We start from the raw sequence: 20184 nt of genomic DNA on the forward strand, positions 1-20184 counted from the left end.
TTGCAATAGGAGCATCAAAGCACCTTTTCATATTTTTGCTGCTTAGAGAATTTTGGTTTCTTTTGAATTATCATTATTTTTCTCCTCATTTGCCTTTTCTTCTAGTAGTCTGAATTGACATCTCTGTGCTATAGACCCCATTCTCTGTCCTGTTCTCCCACATCTAGTATTGTTTGTAGTTCTGTCTCAGCCTAGGACTTTCTCTGTGTTAGCAATAAGCTTAGCTCTGCTTGCCAGCAAATCCTGAGGAAATAAAGTTTCCACAGCCCCTTCCCAAAGGAGCTCAAGCCTGATGATTGCAGGTGCTCAGAATTTGTTGTCTATAGCCTTTCTGCACACTGCCAGGATTTCCCCCTTATTTTGTGAGTTGAAATTGCCTAAATTAATTTTTATTTCCTAATAACCTAAAATAGACTTTCTGAGTGCAAGAAGCTAAGTCGCCTAATTTGTTGCCATGCCATCATATATGTGTATGAGTGTGTGTGTGTATACATATATGTATATTATGTGTGTATTTATACATATATGTGCATTTAATGTATTAAAACTCTTAGGGAACATGAGTATATCTGAAAATTGAATGTTATAATGTGTGCTTAAAGTTCATTATCCAGAATGTTTTGCCTTTATTGAGTCTGTTTTGAGGTTCTTCCTAACATTCATTTTTTCCCCTTTATGGTTCTTAGATGATAAGAACTATATTTATGAAATCATACTAGTTTGATTTAAATTTATTTTTTGGCTTATCGTGATGCCTAGATACATTTCTATTTTTGTGTAGAATAAGTATTTCTCTGTGGTTTTATTTTTATAATTTATTTATTTTTAGAAGAACTTTATCTTGTCTTTTCCTGTCTTTAAAATTTCTTCTCTAACTGGCCCTAAGGCTTAGAATTTGAGTGATCATTAAAGTGAAACATTCCATTCAATTTTTTTTGCTGATTAGCTTTTCCATGATAGCATAAGATTATAATGTAGGTATAAGTATTGATTTGGCTTTCTGCTGATCTATTAAATAAGCATTAATAAATTTATTTATTTAGTAGCGTTTCCTTAAAGTAAATATTTTTAAAAGGTTTTTTTTTTTTGTATTTTTCCCATTACCATTTAGTCCCCTATAAGGGATTTAAGGGGAGCATTAATACACTTAAATACGGAGGCAAAGAGACCTACATGGCAGCTCAACTTGCAGACAGTCAGCCTACATAAACCACATGAGTGAGAGAAATAAATGCTTTACATTGATGGTATAAAGAATGAGCCAGTAAATAAAAAATACAAAAAGTTATATGAGGCTTAAATTTAAATACCATTTTTTTCTTTCTGCATTCATAGAGACTCCTGAGGTATAATTATTTTTTAACTTGCTTTTATGAAGTAATATTTTTTCCTTTCTCAAAATGTGTAATACTATAGATAACATTTTTATTATTCATTTATATCCCATTAATTCGATAGAATTTTTAAATAAAAATGATTGCAATGATGAAGAGTCATTTTAATTTTTAAAATGTTTTTAGATCTCATTTATTATTTTAACCATAGATGGAAAGACTTTGGATTTACTGACTTTTTAGACAATTTAGATATTTTTATATATATATAATATTTTAATATATAATTAACCATTATTCTTAAGAAAAGAATATTTACAACCATAAGAACTTAAACTTATTTTTTCTCTCCATAAATTTTACTTTAAAGCCCTTGCTGTGGTCAGAGTTATTTAGGTATTAGCTTTTAAGTTTTCTTGGTGTCTTTCAGGTACAGATACATTATGATTTTTCAACTTCTAATTTTAGTTTCACCATTTTTCTTTCTTTCATTACTTTTCATTACTTCAGATTCAAATCCCAGTTTTCCTTTTCTGATTGTAACCTCTAGACTTCCATATTTAGCACATTTTTTCAAAATATGAATTTAGTAGCTAACTCTTCGTTTTTTAATGTTTATATTTTCTAAGCATTGGCTAATAATATGTTTTTGTAAAATTTCTCTTTCAAGGTCATATGCAAACACACAGCTCTCCTTTTGCTCGAGGAAATGTATTTGGTGAGCCTCCAACTGAACTTCAGATTAAACAGCAAGAATTATACAAGAATTTTCTTCGGTTTCAGGTGAAACATTTACCTGATTATAATTTAAAAGTTTCATAAGAGTTTTAATAAACTAAGTGTGCTGCAATTTTATCCACAGGATAAAGGGTAAATTCTAAAAAAAAAATGAATTCTAAAATGCCATGCAGTTACCTACAGTGTTTATATCATATATAGGTAGTACTAAAATTATGTCACTTATATCTGAGAAAGGAATAAGGAAACATGTTAGGTATACCAGTTGGCTTAATCTTTTCTAAACTTTATTAAATAATTGTTAAAGAGTGCTGAAATTTTTAAAACTGACTTAATAAAATATTCGTCTATTAGGCATAGTCTTTCTAGATGCTTCTGTGTTAGTAGAAAGTCAATATTTTTTCCCCAGAAGATTTGATACCCTTGACTCAGTAGTTGAGTTGTAAATAAAGAAAAATTTGATGTAATCACAACTGCCTATATTTGCTGCATTTATGTATGTAAACAAGTAGCATTTAAAATACTAAAAACGCCCAAAAGAAGGCATTTGATCATCCGGTGTTTATTAAGCAGAGTTAGTGAACTCCCATCCTGGGCCCAACTGTGCTGAATACTGTGGAGGGTGCCTGCGGCGAACGAGAGCCCTGCTCACGAGGGACTCGCAGTTCCTTCTCCCCTCCCTGCCCCTCCCACACTGACATTCCAGTTTCATATTAACCTGTGGCCTGCTTAATCTTCCTTTCATATGACTTCACATGTTACTCTTTTTTACTTAAAAACCTAGTAGTCGCTTTTCTTTCCTACAGGAATTTCCAATGTCCTTAGTCTGACTTTTAAGGCTGTCCAATCTAATCCCAATTTCTTAAATTCCTCGTACAGAGATGCTACTCAAACATGTCATGTCATCTTTCTCATCCTCATTTTGTGGATGCTCACATGAGGCAGTGACGTAACAGGTGCTGTCTTAGAGATGATTGATCTGGCGTCAGTGTTGAGGATGGATTGGGAGGTTTAAAAGTTTGGGAGCAGGGGTATTTTACTAGCATGGTGACAGTGGAAATGGAGGGAAAGGCTGTTCTCAGGATCTCCAGAATGAATAGAGATGTTGAGTATAAGAGAATGGCATTAGAGGCCCCAAGGGTATTGGCCACTCAAGTCAGGCAGCAGCGTTTTGAGGGTCATAGAGTTAACCTGTTGAACTTGAAAGACCCTGTGGCATGGTGCCCATAATGACAGCAAGTCAAAATTTTAGTAGCTTCTGTGGTACTTAGCAAGTGTTGGCATGGTCTAGGGTAGAATTCAGGAAATGAATAAACTAAAACTTGCAATTGTATAGCTTGTTGTTGTTTATAAGATACTTTTACATGTAGTATCTCATTAAACCATAAAACCCTCTGAGAAAGGTATATAATTTTATGACATGAAATGAAAATACAGGCAAAGAGGCTCCTCCATGGTGGCAGAGCTAGCAATTGTGAGGCCAGTGCTGGAACCCAAGTCTCCTGACTACAGGATCTAGTGGGTATAGAACTTGTATTTATTTCTAGGGGGTTCTAGGAAGTATTCCTCTCTGGAAAGATCTACTAGTAATGGGGGACCTTTGACTCTCGGTTTCAGAATAAGTGCCGCCCTCAGGTCTCCCACCCGTGAACCCTCAATGGACCCATGAGTGGATTGCCCTCAAATGGTGGTTTACGTGTTTTTCTTTTAGCAGCCTCTTACCCTTCCCCATTTTTTCCCCTCAAAGTCTAACACAGAACTGGCTAAATGGTATTTAATCTAGTGTCAGACAAGAAGTATCCTCAAACTTAACTGTTAAAAGGGATGTTATAAAATGTTCAAATCTATGCACAAAAGTGGCAACAGAAGCTTTGGCTCCATATCTGCACCAAAAATTTAAGTTAATGCAGCAGAAGTATTCATGTGGTTATTTACCAGAATTTTAACTTGGTAAATAACATGCATGAGTGCTCAGATACCATTTTTAATTAGAGCTTTAAAAATAATACATTTAATAAAATATTTACAGCACTTTTGCGTCATATGGTTTGAAAACCGCTCATCTAGAACCTAGCTTTTCTCTTTCTGTTGAATGACTGTGTAGCATCTCTGTTGGAATGACATTTCTGTAGATGCATTAGGTGTGTGATCTATTTATGAATCAGGGAGAAATGACCCTGATTATCTTTTTTTTCATGGAGTAGGAAGAAATGGGAAACTGAGTGTTAAATGTGAGGTTTCATAAATGATGTTTTCTCTAGGTATATGATATTTGAAGAAATGATTACGTGCACACTGCTTAGTACTAAATATTAGGATTGTGCATATTTAATAGTGTGAGAAAGAAGTGTTGGAAAAAGCTCTAGCATGCAAAATCATGGGACATGTAAGAAGATTTAAGGTCTTACAGCTCAAAAGATTGACAGCACTAGATATAACAATCTTGAAGCTAGAGGCATCGCAGATAAGAACAATAAAATAACATAAATAGTCATAATCAATGCATACTTCAGAGAAACAGAAATCTACTGAATACCCAGTACACATGCTTCCCTACTTCACATGTGGAGGATGCAGACTCTCTCTGAGGGTTCCCTTCCTTCAGATCTTGGACTCTGCCGTGAGATAGTCCCCCAGAGTATTCAGCACTGCATGCCACAGGTGGCATTTAAGATGAAAATTATGAGCCCTTGTGGCTAAAATCCTCTTTTACCTTACAACATGCCAGTAGATGAGCGAGAAGAAAGGGCATACTGAAGGAGGGATTCTTGCATAAAGAATGGCTGAATGCTGAAATATTGATTTTACTGTTTTTCAGGGTACTAATCAAGCCAAGGAACTTTGAGACATCTATTTATCAATTGTCATAACATAATATAATCATGAATTATTTACTAAGTACTTTCTATGTAGGAGGACCTTTTCTGTTTTTTACGTACATTTTCTTTACTTTCATTCTTTGAACAATCCTTTGAGATGCAGACATTAATAACTCTTTATGAGAGAAGAAAACTGAACAGGGAAATTTCTTAAGGTCACACAATTTTTAAATATTTGGTGGAGCTGGAATTTTACTCATAGCTTAAGATTACATCATGTAGCCTCCCTAATAAAATACAGGAAAATGAAAAATTTAGGAGGTTATTTTAACTTGCATAAAGATGATCCAAATATTGAATGCATAGGCTACTAGGAAAAAATTAAGTGGTATTCCAACTTGTCAGTAGTTTACAAAGAAATAACTAGGTTTAATTCTTTAGATTGAGGAGAAGAAACAAAGAGAGGAAGCAGAGCGTGAAAGACTGAGGATTGTAGAAGAAAAAGAAGAAAAACGGCTCGCAGAACAGAGGGCGCGGATCCAGCAAGAGTATGAAGAGGAACAGGAAAAGAAAAGGGAGAAAGAGGAGGAGGTGCATTTTTTCCTACTCTATTTTTCTACTTAGTCTGAAAGTGGAAATTTTATTCTGACTTGAAAAGATATTTATTACTTATAAAGGAGACCAGTCTGGGGGTACATTTAGAAAATACCAGATCATTATTCATTAATTGGATATTATTTTATTAAAATGAAAGACTAAGTTAAGAAGAGATAAATGATGACTTCTTAAGCTAAAAAATAGGCTGACTAAGGATGTTATAAAAGATGCCTAATAATTTATTGTTAAGCAGACAACCTCTTGATGTTAAAGAAAACTGTATCATCTATATCTTCAATTGTATATCTCTTTATTTGAGACAAATAAGGCAGCACATTTTTGAATGGGCTATAAGGATGTATGTATGGAGTGTATATACATTTTTCTCTTTATTTTAAAGCAAAGACTAAAAAACGAAGAGCTTATTCGGTTAGCTGAAGAAAGACGAAAAGAAGCAGAAAAAAAGAAGAAAGAGGAAGAAGAAAAACATAACCAACAACTTCAGCACTACTATGAAAGAGAAAATATAATTGGGGAAGAAACAAAGGTCAGCTTCAGAGAAAAATGTCAGTTGAACTTGTAGTTTAACCCACTTCCATTGTGAGAGTTGTGGAGTTATCAGTATAAGGCAGAGAACGGAGGAGGGGCACTTGTCTTTTCTGTTTTACAGTGGCCACTGGGCGTGTGCCCAGACTTCCTTCACAAGATACGTCCCTGGGCTTTGTTGCTGGTTCCCCACCAAGAGTGCAATAGGTTTACTTAGCTCTTTTTGTCTTGTTCCCATGGTCTATTGACCAGTACCCTTGAGTCCATTCATGACAAGAGTAAGTACAGAAATTGAGAATCAGTATTTGGAAACTTATGTAGCAATTTGTCAAAGTAATTTGATGTCTGTTGAATTTACTAACAAGTTGGGCTTGAATTGTATAATATCTTTTTAAAAATTTTCATTTATGTAGTAATGTGTTCTGACTCTGTTTATACATTTGTTCGTGATGGATTGAAAATTAAAGGAGAAAAACTGGTGGCTTGCCAGGCAGGCTTGAAGAATGTATCTCTGAGTAGGGGGAGTGAAGGTTGCTGTTAGGGGCATGAATCAAAGTCACCGGACAGAGGTTTTCTCTCTAGAAAACCACTTGCCCTTAGAGGATTTAGTTTACACCTGTCCTCATATTTCAAAGCTGTATTTAAAATTCTGTATGTGTAAGTATCATGAAGGACTTGTTAAAAATGCGTGTGCTTGGGTCTCATATATGAAGTATCTGGTTCTGCATTTTTACAAGCATTCTTAGGGGTTCAGATGTAGTCAGCCTGTGGACCACATTTTTAAAAACCCTGCCTATCTTGTAGGTTTAGCCGAATTTAAGAAAATTGTTTTTAGAAATTTAGGTTTATACAAGCACTGATTCTTCTAAGCAGACTCACGAAAAGATCATTTTCAGTGGGTTCTTCTGGTATATGAATGGGTTTGGTACACTGCGCAGCATGTAACCCGCTGCAGATAACATTAGCCATTTCGGAGTGTTTCAAAAGCTCTGTTTGATTTCTTATCTCAGGATTTTATGGTGGTAGAAATGATAAGTATTCACAATTAGAATTAGCTAAAACATTTTTAAAGAAATTTATAAGATCTCTATGTTTTGTTTATTTTCAGTGTTCTAGGACTGTTAGGCAATATTCTTCATTCTTACATAAAAAGTTGGGTATATATTTTTATTTGTTAAGCCTTTTAACATATATTATTCAAATGTCATATTATTTTTTAATTAATAAAGTTTATTTTTTAGAGCAATGTTAGGTTTACAACAAAATTGGGTGGGGAACACAGATTATTTTATTGTTAAGTAGGTTATTTAGCATGAAAGAGACTTATTAGTTTCCCACAATTGTGTTTCTGCCAATTTCTTATTATGTTTAAAAAAGTGCCATTTCTTAGGAATAAATAATTTTATGGCTGTTAAGGTTTAATTGTGAAATACCGTAGAGTTATAAACAAGCTTTGATCTGTTTAATGCATACTGCCCTTAATTCTTACTCAGGTCATTGTTGCTAGATGCCATTTTTCCTTATTTATGTTTGCCTGATACATATTTTTGTCACTCTTTTAGTTTTTGCCACCATTTTTTATTTTTTAGTTAGCTTGTATATTTATTTAGTTTTTGAATTTGTTTTTTGAACCATAATTTGAGAGTTAAATATTTTAAGATAGGGATGTCTAATATATTTAAGATAACCAATATGTTTGATTACATTAATTAAATTTCTCACTTTTTGTTTTGCTTCCTTGATAGTTACTTATTTCCTTATTATGTGCTTTGTTTACATCATTCTCTACTGAGTGTATTGTCTTTAAGATTCTGCTTGTGGTCATCTAAAACTTTTTTAAAAAAGTTCTTTTTTGCTATATATATCTTATTTTATCAATGTCACCAGTGAATGTAATATTTGATTTTTTACTGTGCAAAATTAGCAGTTTATCATCTACACATATACTCTGGTCTGGAGAGGTTTTTTTTTGTTTGTTTGTTTGTTTTTGTTTTTTTTACCTAGATGATTGTTACTGCATTTTTGGGGAGTTTTTATGTTTTTAGCATTTTGACTTGAATGTGAAGTTGGGAACTATTAGCTTTATTATACTGTAAACTGAAATCCTGTTTTATTTTTGTATGGAGACTTAGAACCATATTGTGATCTGGAAAATTCTATCACCCATGATGCTTTTCGTGACAAGGGATCGAGATTTTAGGTGTTAATGTCTGTTGTTTTCCAGAAAAGGGGTTTTGTTTGTGTATTATGCTATTTCTTTTTTTTAGGGTGGTTTTTTACTTTGCTATACTTTTCTTTTTGTTTCTTTCCTATACTCAGTATGCTATTACTTTACTTAAGTTTGTTGAATTATTTTTTCCTCATCTGAGTAATATTTTAATAAGGATATCTAAATCCATTTATGTTTATCATAACTGATATATTTGATCTTATGCAATTGTTTTTCTGACTTTTTTGGTAAAAAGTATTTTATTAAATAAAATCAATACCATTCTGAACTTTTTAGATGGTCAAGTATTAAGAGTGTGTGTATGTGCACACACACGTATATATGTAAATGTGTGTGTGCACATGTACGGTATCGGTATATGTGTGCATATGTATGCATATGTCTTCTTTTTTTTCAGCGTGTGAGGCAGCCTTCTCCTGTGGTTCCTGCCCTGCAGAACAAAATTGCAAGGAAACTCCAAAGACCTCCTTCAGTTGAGAGCATTATAAGTTCTTTTATTCAAGTATATACTTTTTCTTACAATTTGTTAGTCTTAGCTAAGGTATTTTGGGTTGGGGAAATTGGGATTTTCTTATTCATAATACTTAGGTTAAATTTTTTCATATATGAAATATAAAAACTATCTACATTAATTGGTCTGCGGCTTCAGTTGTAACTGATAGTTCTTGGTGCCGTAAAATTTAAATTTTTTGACAAATCATAATTTAGCACATTTTTTTTGTCCAGACCCCCGAGGTCTTTTCTTCAATAATGTATCTTCTTGCTAGTTGTAGTTATGCTAATGAAGTCCCTTATACTTTAGATTGAACTATAGTCAAAAGAGACTGGGGAAAATGTTCTAGAAGGGTTGATCCTGGAGTTGACTCTTGAAGAATGAGTGGGAATTTGCCATAAAAAGGAAGATGGAGGACTTTTAGCATGTGAAAATCAGGGAGGGAAGTGTAAGCCACATGGCACACGTGGAGAATACCCCATGGCTTGGTCTGGGTATGGGAATACCTGGGCACGGTGGTGGAGGAGGTGGAGGTCAGAACATATGCAGGGTATTGTATGGAGTGGGAAGGAGTTTGACTTTATTCCCCAGACTAGTGGCTACCAAACAGATTAAATACCAGAATAGACAAGCATTAGGGGAACATCTTCCTGAATCCCACCCTCTGAGATTCTGATTTAGTAGGTCTGTTGTAGATACTGTCTGGGAATTCACTTTCATATTTAAATAGGAGAATAAGGTGGCTAGATTTGTCTTGCCTACTGTTCTCTCAGGCAGTGGTGTGGAGATATATTTTGGAGACCAGGATGCTTTTGCAGAAATCCTCGTGTGAGACTTTGATTATCTAAACAAGGGCAGTGGCAATAAGAACTGAGAAGAGGTGACAGTGTTAAGATACACTCAAGAGACAGATAGTGGCACTGACTGTGGTGGGTAGGAGTCAGTGACAACCGTCTGGTTTCTGGTGAGGTTACAAAGAGTAGGTGGTTGAAAATAGAGGTTGTGCTAATAAGAAGGTCTGGCCTGGATTTGTAGTTGTGGATAATCGTGAACAATGTTACTTGTCAAGTGAGTACGACTGACTGGGATGAGTTTGGGGGCAGTACAGAGCGCTGAAGGTTGAACACTAGGGAGTTACCAACATTTAAGAAGCAGAGGACGGAGACAGAAAGGTGATAGTGAGTGGCAGTGACGTCAGTTGCTACTGGCGAAGTAAAATAATGGCTTAAAGTGCTCATTGGGTGCATCACTTGGGATTACTTGGTGATTTTGGAGAGAACTTGGTTAGTGGAGAGCTGGGGGCAGAGCAAAGGCGGGAGCTGTGAGGTGAAAAGCGGATGGGGCTCAGGATGTAGGCACCGTCCATACTGCATTTCTTACTCTTTAAAGAAACAAGGCTCTGAAGGGAAGGAGGGGATGGGTGAGAGATAGTGATGACGGGTAAGATGGGAATTTTTTTAAAGGAAGGAGAGATTTTTACACATAGTTAAGATTAAGGAGAGAGGAAAAGGTGGAGAAAAGGGACTAATTTATGGAGTCATTTACCAGCTACAGAGTATAGGCAAAAGGGCGGGGCAAGGACATGGTGGTGGGATGGAAAAATGGGTGGAGGTAGGTTTACAGGTAGGGTGGTGGGGAGTTTGTTGTTTCTTTTTTTACATATAGATACTTCAAAAAAGTGTACTTTTCATGCTGTGAGTAGGGAAGATGTCCTGAGTACCTCTGTCATGATTGTTAAACAGGAACGTTCCGTGTCCCGGGCACAGTCGCCTCCGGTACCTGCCAGAAAAAATCAGCTCCGTGCAGAAGGTAGAGGTGACTCTTAAATCTGTAATCTAGGATATTTTTTAACTCTTTATTTTCAAATAATTGTAGACTTGGAACATTGCAAAACAATATAGAGCTAGACAGGTCCTGGGCACCCTTCCCATTCCCCCCGGTGGTAGCGTCTTGCCTAGCTCAATGTCACCCCCAGGAAATGGCTGCGGCAGCGCTCCACAGGCGTTTGCCAGGCTTCCCCAGCTCCACATGCATCGCTGTGTGTGTCTGCGTTGTGTGTGTAGTTCGTTGCATTTTTACCATGTGGGATTTGTGTAACCACCACGCAGTCAAGGTGCAGAACTGTTTTGTCACCGCAAAGGGATTCCCTTGTGCTGCCCCCTTACAGTAGCATTCTCCCCCTCCCACAAAATGTTTCTCAACTTTTGAATTCCTATATTATCAGAAATGTGTTGGTGGGTCTTAATGAGGTTTATAAATGTGATCTGTATATGGAAAACATTAAAAATAATGTTCATAAAAATGTTTCTCTGAGCATTTTAGCTTTATGGTAAGTCAGGTTATGTTTTAATGCTTAATCTTCTGTTCTTATACCTGTCTTTTTTTTTTTTTCACTTATCAATGGGAATTTGCAGAAGAGAAAAAGAATGTAATTATGGAATTATCAGAAATGAGAAAACAGCTTCGTAGTGAAGAGCGGCGTCTGCAGGGGAGGTTGTTACACATGGACAGTGATGATGAAATTCATATAAAGTAAGTTTCAAGTTGCCTTTTTTATTCCTGAATTTTTTTGTGTTCAGGATGAGGAGCTGTGTGTCAACCAGAACCAATCCTGTAATTCTAGTTTTGGAACAGGGTTAGTTAATCTTTATTGTAAAGTCATCTTTATTAGAATGGATAGTTTGCATTCTTGAAAATGTGTTTAACAATTTGTTAGTGAAATTTTAATGACTGAAATAGCCTTTTCTTCCAAGAGAAATCTAGCTAAATAATTATATGAGTATTCTATTGGAGGGACTCAGTGCTACTAATACAAAAAGAGTGTATGATTTTTAGTCTGTTTATTGTTTGTAGCGTATTAAATGGTGGGTAGGTTGCCCCCCCTTTTTTGGGGGGGGCAAAACAGCCCTTTTAAAAATTAATGTGCTTTTGATTTATTTTCTTCAATTTTACATAGAGTTGTGTTCATAAATTTTTATCTACAACTGTTGAATTTATTCACTGTGAAAACATGGGCTATTAAATGAATACTTATTTAACCTAATATAAAATATTTAAATTGAGCATTGTAACTGTCCTTTTGTACTGCCAATAACATACAGGGTCCTGCACAAATCACCTTTTTTATTACAAAATCTTTTGTTACAAAATCATAAGCATGTAATTCTGTAACATAACAATATCACACTCAAGCACAACATATGGCATTTTAGATGAGATTAACACTATAAATTATTACACTCATATTATTACCCTACCAACCACACTCAAGCAGGTGTTACTTCTGCTGGACCATGTACTTATGGTGGTGGCATTGACAGAGGAGTTGGGGAGAGCAGGAAATCAGCAAAAGAAGAAAGAAGTAGCATATCTTGAAGGAGAACTAAAAGTACTGTCACCAACCATGAACTATTTAATAGGGTTAGACTTAGTGAATGAAAAATAATTGACTAATTGGGACTTTATGTACCCTGGGCAGATGAATGTTGAAGGTGCTTTGTAAGCAAACTTAAGTGCCGATGGAGCCTGGGATGGGGGAGGGGGAGTTGAAGCCAGTCTAGAAGGGGACAGACTAGACAGTTACAGAAATGATCTGTGTACGTCCCTTTCTTAGTCCTCTGCAGAATCAGGTAGAAATTTGGTTCTTGAGAGGAAAATGATATAGGAATGGAAAATGTCAGTTGGAATGATCACAATAACATTGTGACGGCTATTTTTCCATTTTCCTTTAACAATATATTTTTTCTGAAATACTTACTTCCCAGAAGAGTAACTTACAGATGACCACCTATTTCTGAACATTTTTGCCAAAAGGACTCACAGATTTTCTAAGGCAGTGTTCTTCAAATTGTGGTTGCAGTCTTTTAATAGATTTTAAAATCAATGCAGTGGGTAAACCTAAAGGGTGTCTTTTTAAGCAGTCGATTTTGGCATAATTTTAGATTATAGAAAACCTGCAAACAGTACAGCGAGTTTCCATGTGCCCCTTGCTCAGTTTGCCGTGTGGCTAACACCTTAAGGTACCAGAGTACATTTTGCCACAACTAAGAAGCTGACATTGGAAAATTACTACTAACTGGATTTCAGACATTTTTTGGATTTTTCCAGTTTTTCTGTAGTGCCCTCTTTGTGTTCCAAGATCCTGTCAGGCCAGGGACCACACTGCATTCAGTTGTCATGTCTCCCAGTATCCTGTGCTCTGGGGCAGTTTCTCGGTCTCCCCCAGGTTTTCATGGCTGTGACCGTCTACCGCAGGACTGTCCAGGTGTTTTGTAGAATGGCTGCCAATTTGGGTTTCTCTAGCGTTTCCATAATTGAACTGGGGTTAATGGTGTTTGGAAAGAACAGCACAGGGTGCCCCTCTCATCACATCATATCAGAAGGTACATGGCATCTACGTGACATGCTTGGGTTGGGAGCCCTCTTTGTTTGGTTACAGTGGTATTTGCCAGGCCCTCTACCTCAGTTACTGTTCTGTGGACATGAATCACTGTGAGTGGGGCGGGGGTGGGATTAAGCTCCATCTCATGGAGAAGGTGATATATTCCTAATGTGGTGGTCAAGCACGGGGCTCCTGGATCTGAGGGTCCCTGGTCCAGGGGGCGAGTTGAGGTGGGAGTGCAGACTCTGAATCCGGCAGAGCCCGTCCCGAGGGTGGCACGGATGGGGGAATAAACACGAGTCATCGCAAACACTTCTCTGTCTGCCAGGAGAGGCGGCATGGCTCTTCCCTCTAGTGGAGAAGGCGGCCCGAGGCCCCTTTTTCCAAAGGCTTTTGTGAAAAGGTTATCAATGGGGCTAAGTAATAGGAATGTACAGATGATCTCATTATATCATTATGTTAATATTTACAAAGAATAGATGATATTGAGGAAAACAAATGGCAGGAACACACCGATTTACATGGGCCCATTTACATGGGTTTGAGACGGGATGAGTAAACATGAGGGCGTAAACATAAGGGCGCCAAAGGGTTAGGGTTAGGGTCTGTGAATAATGTACATTTCCTTCCCAGCACGAGCTGGCTATCATAGCTTTTGAGGGAAAAAACAAAGCATGCTTTAAAGAATTTACTTCTAGGCCTGATTTCCCTGGGAACCACCAGATAGATCCAATTTAGGACCGTCTCCAGTATTGTTCCGAGCCAGGTCAGGGGAAGGAGCTGCCGAGAGACAAGGAGACTTCTTTCAGATACAGTGAGGCCCTGGCCATATCAAAGCTGAGCCGAGGGGTGTGGTTCTTTTTTCCCTTTTTCCATGTCCTCCAAGTTTTTTCCCTGATGCCTACGTGGCTGTGCCTGTCTTGGGTTGCCGCTTCCAACGAGGGATCTTACCCGTCATTGACTAAACAGCCATCCTGTGGGGCCAAGCAGGGGGATGTGAGGGAGGCCGGGGCTGCGCCCCTGCCAGGGGGACAGGTTTTGTCTCCTCAGTGGCCTGTTTTCCCAAGGCCTCCTTGATTAGTTCCAGCCTTGGGGCCCTCTCGCCTGTCGGTTCCTGAAACCAGACACTGTGTTTCCCAACAACCTAATGTATTTTTTAGAATTCTGTAAGAAAGATTTATTTCTTTCCCCCTTTATTGATTTATTCAGTCATTTATATCACTGTTGTCTGATGTGTATCTAGTTTGTACTTTGGGTTATAATCTAGTATTACATTATTTATGTTGTTGCTCAGGGAGTTGCAGCTTTGGCCCAATATTGGGAGCTCTTTCAAGGTTGGCTCCTGTGTCCCTTTGACATGTCCCCATCCTTTTGTTTTTTTCTTTGAGCATCTCCTTACTTTTTGGTTCTAGAGCTCACTTGAGGATCATCTTGTGTTTTCCCTGCTCCAGCCCTAGAATCAGCTTTTCCTTTGAAGGGCCCTGGTTCCTCTTGCGAAGTTGTGTTTAGAAACCAAACTTTGGATGCTGGTTGTTGTTGCTGGGTGTCATTGCTTCCAGGCCTTGGGCAGAACGAGATAACACATGTATGCATACTCAGTCTCAGACATATCTATAATTGTTCCTGTGTCTACCAGTTAGTATATAATATATTTATTTAATTTTATTTTTATCCTCGCCCAAGGACATATTTATGGATTTTAGAGAGAAAGGAAGGAAGGAGGGGGTGGAGAGAAAGAGAGAAACATCAATCTGTTGCTTTCCTTATGTGCCCTGACTGGGAACTGAATCCACAACAATTTGGTTTAAAAGATGACGTGGCAATCAACTTAGCCACGTGAGCCAAGGGCTATAATTTATGTTCATACTCTCTTGGACTCCAATCTCATATGTGGTAGGATTTTAATGTAGCATGTTAACCTGCCTAATTATGCTTTGCTTAGATTTTTGTTAGCATTCTCCAAGCATGTTATGGCTAAGTAAACAAAGGAAATTTTGAGCTACAGCCTGGCTAGATAATGAAATGTTAAGCCAAGGTGGCAATTTTCAATGAATAATTCATCCATATAGTAGGTCAGCTACTACTAAGTAATTGAGAGGGTCAGTATTTTTTTTTTAATATTTACTTTTATGATAATCTAAATGCCTTAATTCTTACTGCTTTCTATAAACATGCATATTTAATTCAGTCAGTGGATTGTTTTATTTATTTTCATTCATAAATTGAAGACTGCTTTCTTTTGGCAAACCAGTAGGAAAGTTAAGTGAAAGAGAAACCAGGCAGCTTTTCAGTTTTCTCATTTGCCAACCATACGTGGTGATTTCTACCCCATGAGATTCTAGTGAAGAATAAGTAAATGTACATATTTGAAAGTACCTTGGAAATTCTACATGTTAAGTTAGATAAGTTAGATATGGTAGAATTACAATCACTTAGCAAGAATTGGTAAATACATTTACTTTGGTATAGTTTTCATTGTGTATCGTAATCAGAGACACTTCACAGTTGGCTCTTTATTCCAGTTTTGTAGTAATTTCACAAAAAGAAACTTTTATTCATTAAATTCACATTATTGAGCTTCTACTATGTACTAGGCACAAAACAAACTCAAGCTAGTTCACATGCACAGATCTAATAACGTAATTCCTAATTTAGCAGCCTGTTTAACTATTAGCATTAATGAAACCAGGTAGGACTTCTGAATTTGATGGCTTTCTAGTATTTGTTTTACATTTTAATGAACCTCCACTGCAGCTCCTATCACCCTAGTTGGGTCACTGTTAGAGTCTGTGTCAGCCTTGACAAGGTAGTTTTGTGGCGCTGGTGAGTCCCTCCCTGAAAGGGCACTAACTCCAGGAGAGCAGGGCCATTGCCTGTCGGGGGTCCCGCTGCTCCCCTCTAGGTGCCAGGGAAGATTTAGTGAATGAAGAAATGAAGGCAGCGGTCTGGCCAACTCTTAAACCTGTATCTTAGAGCTACATTTTCAAAACTAGTGCTGAGGGAAAGAATTGGCTTTATTTTATTTTCAGGGCTAGAGCACCATGCACCATCCCTGTCCTCTCCTAACATCACTCCCCAAAGCCCTACCGCACCCTTTCTGAGCTAGCTGCCTGTTACACTAATTCCCTGGGTGCCAGAGGAATAGAGTGTTAGTTAATTAGGTATCAAGTCTTCTGAAAACCTATTGTAAAATTAGTGTGGGGGACTGTGGATGATAACTCCTTATATTGGGCAGCATATTAATACTGTATTTTTCTGTATAATTTCTATTTTAGGCTGTGGGGGAAGGTAACATTTACTGAGTACCTAATACCTGTCAAGTACTATGCTGGGTCCTGACAGTATATAATTTCACTTAATTCTCATACTCTTAAGACTAAAAGGGGCAGATACTCTGCATCTCACAGATACTGAAATCAAGGTCAAACTGCTAATGAACAGCAGAGCAGGTCTTTGGATTGCGGTTTCTCTGACCTCAAAGAGTGATCCTTCTACGATATGAACATTTTAACATAAAGATAAATCATTTTACTCTTATAATAAAGTACTTTCCATCTGAGCATTTTGAAAGATTATAAACAATGACCATATAAATACCTTTTTTTTTTTTTTTTTAAAATATAAGGCATTGAAGTAACAGATTAGAGTGTTTATACTATATTCTGGTGAAAGATGCCACATCACTTGACTGAAACGTGAACTCAGAATTCCCTCCCATAAAACACATTTATCATAACTTGTCACTTACAGGAAAAGAGAAAGGAACCCCATGGATATATTTGACATGGCCCGACATCGGTTGCAGGCTCCTGTCAGAAGACAGTCCCCGAAGGGCCTGGACCCCGCCACTTTTCAAAATATCCATGACTTTAATGAGCTGAAAGACAGAGGTGAGTAGAAGGCTATATTTTAAAGGCACAGCAGAGAGTGTTCTACCCATATTCAGGGATCTTTAAACATGTTTGTATCTTTTTTCTAAAGCAAAGGTTTTATGTATGGTATGTGTTTTAAGTGAATGGTACTTACGTATACCTTAGTTCATCCGTTTACCAGTCTGAGGCCTTACCTTGGCTAGCTGTGCTGTTAGAGCCTTGGCAGTGGGTCGGATCACACAGAAGAGTGTGAAGAATGGCCCTTGGAATTTAAGGGAGGGTGGATAGCGCACGATGAGCCTAGGAAAGATACTGAGAAGGAAAAACCATCGTGACTGGAGGACAAGCAGGAGAGTGTGGTACCCTGAGAGCTGAGGGAAGAGAATGTGTCAGAGAAGGGATTGCTCGGATGGGCACTGGGCAGTGTCAGTGCTGACCTCAGCCTGACCTGTTCTGTGAAATTATGGGATCAGAAGCCAATTAACTAGGCTATGTGTTGGAAGCAATTAGCATAAAACAAGTCTTGGAAGAAGCTTGGCTGGGAAGGAAGAGAGAAGGGTCCAGAGCTGGAGGAACTTTCTGGATGCTAATGTTTAGAGCTGTTCATAGGAGGAAGGGGTTTGGACACAGGAGAGGGAGAGCATCATGGGGGTAGAGAGTCGGGTGCCTGAGTAGACAGGAGGGATGCAGGGTGTTTAAAGGAAGAGAGTAAAGGAGGTTTGACGGAGCAGTAGGAGAGAGAGCCGACTCAGGAAATAGCGTGGCCAAGGTACACAGCGGCCTGGGGGCTAAAATGCCCGAGGAACGAAAATTTGTGTTGTATGTGGTATTTCTTTAGGGACTTTCAACAGAGTGTTGGAGTAGAAGAGGCAGAGTGTTGGATGTGTGCTCTGATGACTTATACCAGATAAACCAGAATTTGAACTTTTTTATTTTAAAAAGTAGTATCTATGATAGGAGTTTTAGAATACAGACAGACAAAAGAGGGGAAAATCACTTTCTGGACATTTTCTGGTCTTCATTCTGAGCCTAATTAAAGAAAAAAAATAAAATAAAAACAAGACGTAATTGTTATTTTCTCTTTTGTATTTTTACTTAGATTTACAAGTGTCATTAATTACATACACCATACTTAATCATTATGCTATCATTTATTATTTACTGTATTCCAGGCATTGTGTTAAGACAGTGGGTCTCAGGGTGGTCAGGGAACCTGTGAGGTCATAACTGGTTTTTATTACAACTAAGATGTTATTCATGTGTTTCACTTTTATTCTCTCCATGGCATGCGATGACTTCATTGATCTGAGGCTAACAGAATTCGTGCTCATGTGTACACGTTTTAAAACCTTTTCAGTGTTAATGTTTTAGTTTGGGCGGGGGTGTGAGAGAGAGAGACAGACTTTGAGGTCCTCAACTTTTAAGAGTATAGGGAGGCCTTGAGACCAAAAAGTTTTAAACAATAAAACTGAGCCATTCATTTCCCTATTACTCCTAGTTCTCATTTATCATGTGACTTAGTTGCTAATATCTCATTTTTAGAGAAGAAACTGAGTCTGGAGCTGGTGAAGTTCTGGTCCAATCCAGCCAAGTTTGTGTGTCCAAGTTCTCTTAGATTAACTTTGCTCTTACCCATTTTTAAGATCTTAGATCTACATAGTTTTTATTTTTTACTATATTTTGATAATTTCTGATCATAGTTAGGATCATTTCTTTAAATTATAACCCAGCAGTATGCTTAATAGGTCAAAGGGAATACTTTCAAGGCTTTTAAAATGAACTATTTTTATTCTCAAGATTAAAAAATTCAACGTTTAACGTTTTCATCCTGTTAAATCAGTCCTCCTGAATTGGTAGCATAGGTGAGTTCTTAGACTGTCATTTTCTCCAGTAATGACATCCCTCCTGAAGTTCTAGCCAGTCTGCTTTCCTGTTGCTTTTTGCATATTTGCAAGGGCTAAAATATTAGTTGGCCAATAACATAATATTTTCATTCTTCCCTTGTAGAATAGGGATTGGCCGTGCTTACACTGTCTCATGGCTGCCCGGGTTTTAGCCAGGGACTAACTGCGGGGTGTGCCTGCCCGAGTTGCCCCGCTGTCCGCTCTGAGTGGCATCTCGAGGGATTGGTGTGGTAGGGACAGAGAATGCGTCAGTAAGCTGTTGCTTGTTCTGGGGGCTTCCTTATAATGTTGCTAACTTTGTGAAAAGGCATTTCTTTAAAGAATATTAATTTTGTGTTTAGTTTTATGATGATTTTATGACCTTTGATTTTGATGATATCTCATTATTTATGTTGTTCCTTGATTTTGAAATTAAAGTTATGCATATGTTACAGTGAAGTTCCAGAAAACCTTGTTTGAAAGTAAGATTTAACAGTTTTATAACTTATTTTTTTTTGGACCAGATTCAGAAACACGAGTTGATCTGAAATTTATGTATCCAGATCCTCCAAGAGATCATTACACCTTAGAGATTCAGCAGCAAGCCCTGCTGAGAGCGCAGCAGAAGAGACTGAATAGACTAAAGATGCAGGAAGGTGCCAAAGGTAAGGAATAATCATTACTGTTTCCCATAGAATCAACAGGTTTTGTTGTCAGCTTCCTTTCTCCATCGTTTGTATTGATTGCAGTCCTGAGCAGGCCCTTTTTACTGGCAGCTCTGTGATCTCACGGCCCTTTGGCCTTTAGTCCCAGAGAAGGCTCTGATTGCCTTGGCTGGGGTCAGGGATCCATGCATGAGCAGGGCCTAGCCATTCACTGGAACCAGGAGGACTGAGTGCCTGAACTAGGCCCTGTGACACCAGGAACTAGGGTCCAAGGGGAGGAATGCTGGGTGAACAATTCAGTGCCCTGTAGGGCATTTATTGTGTGTGTCTGTTTTAAGTTTTGATACGGCATTAAGTCGAAAACATCAGCTTATACCCTATTGGAGAAGTTAGATGCTAAAAAGTGTAAGGCCGATGAATGCTGCAAGGGAGAAAGCTAGGGTCCCTTGCGAGTGCAACTGGGGCGACCGTTGGTCGGGCACCTGGAGGCAGAGTGGAGCTAGTTGCTTCAGAGCCTCGGTGGTCCCTGTTGACAGGGTGGGCGACTGCATGACCCTCACACGTATCTCACCAGCTCTGCCAGCCTTCAGGCCTTTGAGGGTGGCCATGGAACATGAGTCATAAAA

General features: G+C 37.9%; 1 protein-coding gene across 3 annotated transcripts in view; it reads left to right on the forward strand.

The window, feature by feature from the left end:
* Positions 1-20184, forward strand: part of CSPP1 (centrosome and spindle pole associated protein 1) — a 101100-nt gene that overhangs the window by 69624 nt on the left and 11292 nt on the right. For all 3 annotated transcript variants that reach the window (XM_054590228.1, XM_054590229.1, XM_054590230.1), the window contains 8 exons: positions 2005-2117; positions 5333-5482; positions 5889-6035; positions 8662-8766; positions 10500-10566; positions 11172-11289; positions 16889-17028; positions 19418-19558. In XM_054590228.1, coding sequence (XP_054446203.1) covers positions 2005-2117; positions 5333-5482; positions 5889-6035; positions 8662-8766; positions 10500-10566; positions 11172-11289; positions 16889-17028; positions 19418-19558 — 981 coding nt within the window. The remainder of the gene's footprint in view (positions 1-2004; positions 2118-5332; positions 5483-5888; positions 6036-8661; positions 8767-10499; positions 10567-11171; positions 11290-16888; positions 17029-19417; positions 19559-20184) is intronic.

Source organism: Pteronotus mesoamericanus, unplaced genomic scaffold, assembly GCF_021234165.1.
Source record: "Pteronotus mesoamericanus isolate MK-2021 breed Mesoamerican mustached bat unplaced genomic scaffold, CSHL_Meso_final scaffold_174, whole genome shotgun sequence".
NCBI lineage: Eukaryota > Metazoa > Chordata > Mammalia > Chiroptera > Mormoopidae > Pteronotus > Pteronotus mesoamericanus.